Source organism: Etheostoma cragini, unplaced genomic scaffold, assembly GCF_013103735.1.
Source record: "Etheostoma cragini isolate CJK2018 unplaced genomic scaffold, CSU_Ecrag_1.0 ScbMSFa_2725, whole genome shotgun sequence".
NCBI classification, from domain to species: Eukaryota; Metazoa; Chordata; class Actinopteri; order Perciformes; family Percidae; genus Etheostoma; species Etheostoma cragini.
The window spans coordinates 123829-131354 of record NW_023266918.1 but is presented as its reverse complement, the minus strand read 5'-3'; the positions used below and the strand labels follow the sequence as shown (position 1 = coordinate 131354).

Sequence of the window (7526 nt, the reverse complement as noted above, 5' to 3'; positions counted from 1 at the left end):
ATGAATGTATTATACACCTTCATCCTCCTCTTCATCATGAATGTATTATACACCTTCATCCTCCTCTTCATCATGAATCTATTATACACCTTCATCCTCCTCTTCATCATGACCGTAGCATACGCATCATCCTCCTCTTCATCATGACCATAGCATAGGCATCTTCTTCCTCTTCATCATCATCATGTTTGTTTTTGTGTCTTTGTCTCCAACTTTCAGCCAAAATGTCGACACGAGAGAAAAACAGCCAAGCTGGTAAGTCCTGAAGCGTCGTCAGCTAGCATGCTTAAAGGCTAGCAGGCCAACAACATGCTTACTGTAGGCTAACAGTAGATACTTACAGCATGCTAACAGCTAACAGTAGATGCTATCAGCAGTCTAACAGTAGATGCTAACAGCAGTCTAACAGTAGATGCTAACAGCAGGCTAACAGTAGATACTTACAGCATGCTAACAGCTAACAGTAGATGCTATCAGCAGTCTAACAGTAGATGCTAACAGCAGTCTAACAGTAGATGCTAACAGCAGGCTAAAAGCCGGCTAACAGTAGATGCTACATCGCATACGATACAGGTGTGGATGTCAGGCGTCCTGGTGCAGCTGCTGGTTATTAGCTTCTGGAACATGTAGTTCTAGTTAGAGATTTATCTCGATAGGAACTCTGTTATATCACATCAAGGGCCAGGCTCGTTAATTAGAGACGTCAAACATCTTAATTACTTTAATGATATATATATTAGAGCTGGGCAGCGATTAAAATTATTAATCGCATAATTTCCCCAATTAATCGCAAAATGAAATAATGAATTCAAAAGTAGTGTATAAAGTAGTGTATATAGTGTATCAAGTAGTGTATATAGTGTATAAAGTAGTGTATATAGTGTATAAAGTGTATAAAGTAGTGTATATAGTGTATAAAGTAGTGTATGTATGAACAAAGTGCCGTAACATTTGTTCTGTAAAAACCTTCCAGTATTTAGTTTATAAAGTACCAGTTAAATAAAATATTTAGTTACATGTCAACTTAACCCTCTTAACCCGAGGCCATTTTTACAGTTCATTGTCCGTCTGGATTTATTTTATAATAACTTGTAAAACATCAACCCTGTTGTCTATAGTCAATATATGAACATCATTTTTTTAGGACAAACTGGGTTATTAGAATATTTGGGTTGCAGTGAGGTCATTTGAATGTTAAAAATGGTTGTAGGACCTTAAAGACAAATAAATAAATAAAACGGAACATGAATCTTCCAGATATGTATTGATATCACAGACAGATAAGTAAAACCTCTAAAACACTTCTCATATGTCTATGGAGTCACACTGTGAATAAATAATCATCATAACTTATACAGATGAAAGAATACATTTTTTCAAAGAAAGTCCAGACGCTTTTGCCCTCATGACATTTACTTATGCCAATAATCAACATAATAATGTCATATTTGTTGATATTACACCCACAGAAATGCTACACAAGCGTTTGTGTGTCTAAACCAGTTCTCCTATATGCAAAAATAAACATAATAACATAACTCATATAAAGCACATACAATTTAAACTTTTTCTAAAAAGGCCCAAATATATAATATAAACATACGCCAAATCTCAAACCAGTGAGGCCATTATGCTCTATAAAACAGCAGATATCTATCTTGTGCTCTACAGCATCTTTGATTTCATACTAGCCAGCTTGACTGGGAGTGTTGGCCTCTTTCAGCCTCCATACTCTTTGGATGACGTTGTATACTTCCCTAAACAGAGAGCAGACACACGGAGCCTCGAGCTGGCGGCATAAATGGCCGAAAACTTGATGAATTATGGACATAAAGTGGATAAATCTTGGATCTGACAGTTTGGATTTAATGCCCAACGAACCTCAAAAAGGCTGGAAGTTCCAGGCTGGATAGAAAATCACCTGTAGAGGCTAGAGATATCCGGTATAGACCTCCTTATCCGCTAACTCGTTAGCTTTTAGACGCAACTTGTGGTGAGTTTCTGTGTTGTATGGTTGATAAATGATTAAACTATGAATCAGAGATGGTGTTTTTACTCGTGGGCGAGTTTCTCGGTCTCAGGTCTTACAGCCTGTGAGCAACAAACGTACAATAATAAAGAAATAATAAATACTGCGTTAACGTGCCATAAAAACATGTCAGCGTTAATTAAATAATTAGTTAACTTGCCCAGCATATATATATATAGTCCACATTAAAATGTTCTCTGTGTTTCAGAGGGAACCACATTGAGATGGTCTCTGTGTTTAAGAGGGAACCACATTGAGATGGTCTCTGTGTTTCAGAGGGAACCACATTAAGATGGTCTCTGTGTTTCAGAGGGAACCACATTAAAATGTTCTCTGTGTTTCAGAGAGGAACCACATTGAGATGTTCTCTGTGTTTCAGAGGGAACCACATTAAGATGTTCTCTGTGTTTCAGAGGGAACCACATTAAGATGTTCTCTGTGTTTCAAAGAGGAACCACATTAAAATGTTCTCTGTGTTTCAGAGGGAACCACATTGAGATGGTCTCTGTGTTTCAGAGTGAACCACATTGAGATGGTCTCTGTGTTTCAGAGGGAACCACATTAAGATGGTCTCTGTGTTTCAGAGGGAACCACATTAAAATGTTCTCTGTGTTTCAGAGAGGAACCACATTGAGATGTTCTCTGTGTTTCAGAGGGAACCACATTGAGATGTTCTCTGTGTTTCAGAGGGAACCACATTGAGATGTTCTCTGTGTTTCAGAGGGAACCACATTAAGATGTTCTCTGTGTTTCAGAGGGAACCACATTGAGATGTTCTCTGTGTTTCAGAGGGAACCACATTAAGATGTTTTCTGTGTTTCAGAGGGAACCACATTAAGATGGTCTCTGTGTTTCAGAGGGAACCACATTAAAATGTTCTCTGTATTTCAGAGGGAACCACATTGAGATGTTCTCTGTGTTTCAGAGGGAACCACATTAAGATGGTCTCTGTGTTTCAGAGGGAAACCACATTAAGATGTTCTCTGTGTTTCAGAGGGAACCACATTAAGATGTTCTCTGTGTTTCAGAGGGAACCACATTAAGATGTTTTCTGTGTTTCAGAGGGGAACCACATTAACATGTTTTCTGTGTTTGAGGGGAAGCACATAAACATGTTTTCTGTGTTTCAGAGGGGAACCACATTAAGATGTTTATGCGTGGGCGACCCATCACGATGTTCATCCCTTCAGACGTGGAGAACTACGACGACGTTCGGACAGAACTTCCTTCAGAAAGACTCAAGCTGGAGTGGGTGTATCCTTCTGATAATGTTAGTTATCCTAGTCAGGAGCTCCATCTCCGTCCACGTGTCCATCTAATGATCTGCATCTAAAACCTCCTGGGAAAGTGTGTTTCCATCCAACGGCTTTACAGCCAATAAGAACCTGTGGTGATGATATCACACTCTGTTTTAGGGTCAGACGGGGACATCTGATTGGTTGGAGACATTTTAAGGTGTTTCCAATCATTTAAACTGAATCACACAACAGAAGTCTACCATCACATGATCAATGGGGGACAAGATCAAACAATTAATATGGGACAACATTACATGATCAATGGGGCACCTTTAGTAGATCTTTGGTAGAACTTTAGTAGATCTTCGTAAATCTTCAGTAGACCTTTGGTAGATCTTTAATAGATCTTAGTAGATATTCAGTAGACCTTTGGTAGACCTTTAGTAGATCTTAATAGATATTCAGTAGATCTTCAGTAGACCTTTAATAGATCTTCGTAGATCTTCAGTAGACCTTTGGTAGACCTTTAGTAGATCTTAGTAGACATTCAGTAGATCTTCAGTAGACCTTTGGTAGACCTTTAGTAGATCTTAGTAGATATTCAGTAGATCTTCAGTAGACCTTTGGTAGACCTTTAGTAGATCTTCAGTAGATCTTCAGTAGACCTTTAGTAGATCTTAGTAGATATTCAGTAGACCTTTAATAGATCTTCGTAGATCTTCAGTAGACCTTTGGTAGATCTTCAGTAGATCATTCTTTAGCAAATCACCAGCAGGTCTTTATTAGACCTCCGGGCATTTTTCCGGGTTCTTCTTTGACTTCCTGTAGCTATGGTTACCGCGGTAGAGACTGCCGAGCCAACGTTTACCTCCTTCCTACGGGGGAGATCGTGTACTTCATCGCCTCAGTCGTGGTTCTGTTTAACTACGAAGAGCGGACCCAGAGACATTACCTCGGACACACCGACTGTGTCAAGTGGTGAGAAAACACTCACGTCCAAATCCTCTGCTGCTGCGCTCCTATTGGCTACTCTGTCAGTGACATCATCTCTCTGTCTCCAACAGTCTGGCCATCCATCCAGATAAGATCCGCATTGCTACGGGACAAATCGCAGGAGTGGATAAAGACGGACGGGTAAGATAGTTGTAGCACTCTAATATAATATAGTATATTATATTAATATATATATATAATACTTATAATTTGTGTGTTTGCAGGCGCTGCAGCCCCACGTGCGCGTCTGGGACAGCGTCAGTCTCTCAACACTGCAGGTCCTCGGGTTGGGAACGTTCGAGCGAGGCGTCGGCTCGCTGGCTTTCTCCAAAGCTGTGAGTATCACCCCCTTGCATCATGGGAACTGTAGTCAGCCAATCCCGATTGATCTAACTGTAATGGTTGATGCTGCCGGTTTATCATGGGAGCTGTAGCCTCTGACTCTCTGTGTCTTTGCAGGACCTGGGGCAGCACCTGAGCGTCATCGATGACTGTAACGACCACATGCTGACCGTGTGGGACTGGCAGAAGAAGTTAAAGATCGCTGAGATCAAGGTGGACACACACGCTCACACACACACACACACACACACACACACACACACTTATATACACACACACACACACACACACTTATATACACATACACACACACACACACTTATATATACACACACACACACACACTTATATACACACACACACTTATATACACACACACACTTATATATATACACACACACACACACACACTTATATACACATACACAGACACACACACACACACACACTTATATACACATACACACACACACACACTTATGTACACACACACAGATACATACACACACGCACACACTTATACACACACACAGATACACACACGCACATACTTATATACACAAACACACACTTATATACACAGACAGACACACACACACACAGAAACTCTCTGGGTCAGTCTGGTCTCTGGTTCATTCTGGCCTTTGGGTCAGACTGGTCTCTGGTTCAGACTGGTTCAGACTGGCCTCTGGGTCAGTCTGGTCTCTGGTTCCTGCCTGAGTCTAAGTGTTTGTCCCGGTATGTTACAGACCACTAACGAGGTCGTCCTGGCCGTAGAGTTCCACCCGACTGACCCGAACACCATCGTCACCTGCGGAAAGTCCCACATCTTCTTCTGGACCTGGACCGGCAACTCTCTGGCTCGGAAACAGGGGATCTTTGGGGTGAGGAGACCTTAACCCCTATTAACTCTGTAGTCCTGTAGTCCTGCTGTAACTCTGTAGTCCTGCTGTAACTCTGTAGTCCTGCTTTAGTCCTGCTGGAGTCCTGCTTTAACTCTGTAGTCCTGCTGTAAATCTGTAGTCCTACTGGAACTCTTTAGTCCTACTGTAATCCTACTGTAACTCTTTAGTCTTGCTGTAGTCAGGCTGTAGTCCTACTGTAACTCTGTAGTCCTGCTGTAATTCTGTAGTCCTACTGTAATTCTGTAGTCTGCTGTAGTCCTACTGTAACTCTGTGGTCCTGCTTTAACTCTGTAGTCCTGCTGTAGTCCTACTATAACTCTGTAGTCCTGCTGTAACTCTGTATTCCTACTGTAGTCCTGCTGTAACTCTGTGTTCCTGCTGTAGTCCTACTGTAACTCTGTAGTCCTGCTGTAACGCCATAGGCCTGCTGTAGTTCTACTGTAGTTCTTCTGTAACTCTGTAGTCCTGCTGTAACTCTGTAGTCCTACTGTAGTTCTACTGTAACTCTATAGTCCTGCTGTAGTCCTGCTGTAACTCTGTAGTCCTACTGTAGTTCTACTGTAACTCTATAGTCCTGCTGTAGTCTTGCTGTAGTCCTTATGTAACTCTGTAGTCCTGCTCTAGTCCTGTTGCAGTCCTACTGTAACTCTGTAGTCATACTGTAACTCTGTAGTCCTGTTGTGGTCCTGCTGTAGTCCTGTTGTAACTCTGTAGTCCTGTTGTAACTCTGTAGTCCTGCTCTAATCCTGTTGTAGTCCTGCTGTAACTCTGTAGTCCTGCTGTAGTCCTGTTGTAACTCTGTAGTCCTGCTGTAACTCTGTAGTCCTGCTGTAGTCCTGATGTAGTCCTGTTGTAACTCTGTAGTCCTGCTGTAACTCTGTAGTCCTGCTGTAGTCCTGTTGTAACTGTGTAGTCCTGCTGTAACTCTGTAGTCCTGCTCTAATCCTGTTGTAGTCCTGCTGTAACTCTGTAGTCCTGCTGTAGTACTGTTGTAACTCTGTAGTCCTGCTGTAACTCTGTAGTCCTGCTGTAGTCCTGCTGTAGTCCTGTTGTAACTCTGTAGTCCTGCTGTAACTCTGTAGTCCTGCTCTAATCCTGTTGTAGTCCTGCTGTAACTCTGTAGTCCTGCTGTAGTACTGTTGCAACTCTGTAGTCCTGCTGTAACTCTGTGGTCCTGCTGTAGTCCTGCTGTAGTCCTGCTGTAACTCTGTAGTCCTGCTGTAGTCCTGTTGTAACTCTGTAGTCCTGCTGTAACTCTGTAGTCCTGCTGTAACTCTGTAGTCCTGTTGGGTCCTGCTGTAACTCTGTAGTCCTGCTGTAGTCTTGTTGTAGTCCTGCTGTAAATCTGTAGTGCTGCTTTATTGCTGTTGTAGTCCTGCTGTAACTCTGTGGTCCTGCTGTAGTCTTGTTGTAGTCCTAATGTAATTCTGTAGTCCTCTCTAATTAATTCCTGTTTTTTTTTCCTGTTGTCAGAAATACGAGAAGCCGAAGTTCGTCCAGTGTCTCGCCTTCCTGAGTTCTGGAGACATCCTGACTGGAGACTCTGGAGGAATCCTGCTGGTCTGGACCCGGAGCGCAGCCGAGACCCCCGGGAAGGGCCCCCGAGGTGAGGGGGGTGGGGTACTGTACTACATCAGGAAAAACTTCCTTCTTTACAGAGACACTGATACAGATATCCAGAGACATCAGACAGAGGCAGACGCTTGGTGAATATGATTAATAATAATTAGAGCAGTTGGTGTGTGAATACACTCCAATCACACACTATCCTCTCAGAAAGGGTGTGTGTGTGTGTGTGTGTGTGTGTGTGTGTGTGTGCGTTGACCCAGTTTAATAGGTTTCATGTTGCTAAACCGGTTTATAATGGAGCAACGCCAAGATTTAAATGTTTTCACTCAGTGAGTCAGACAGACAGGTTAGCTCAGGGCCCTAGGGTGCTAATTAGTGTCTGTTAGCTCACAGGGCTCTAGGGTGCTAGTTAGTGTCTGTTAGCTCACAGGGCTCTAGGGTGCTAGTTAG

The 7526-nt window shown here is 42.4% G+C and overlaps 1 protein-coding gene across 1 annotated transcript in view; it reads left to right on the top strand.

The window, feature by feature from the left end:
- The window catches only part of LOC117940544 (echinoderm microtubule-associated protein-like 4), a 17069-nt gene that overhangs the window by 3421 nt on the left and 6122 nt on the right, over window positions 1-7526 (top strand). Inside the window, 8 exon segments of the mRNA XM_034865790.1 lie at window positions 214-255; window positions 3160-3283; window positions 4096-4245; window positions 4332-4401; window positions 4485-4595; window positions 4720-4815; window positions 5352-5486; window positions 6981-7213. Coding sequence (XP_034721681.1) covers window positions 214-255; window positions 3160-3283; window positions 4096-4245; window positions 4332-4401; window positions 4485-4595; window positions 4720-4815; window positions 5352-5486; window positions 6981-7213 — 961 coding nt within the window.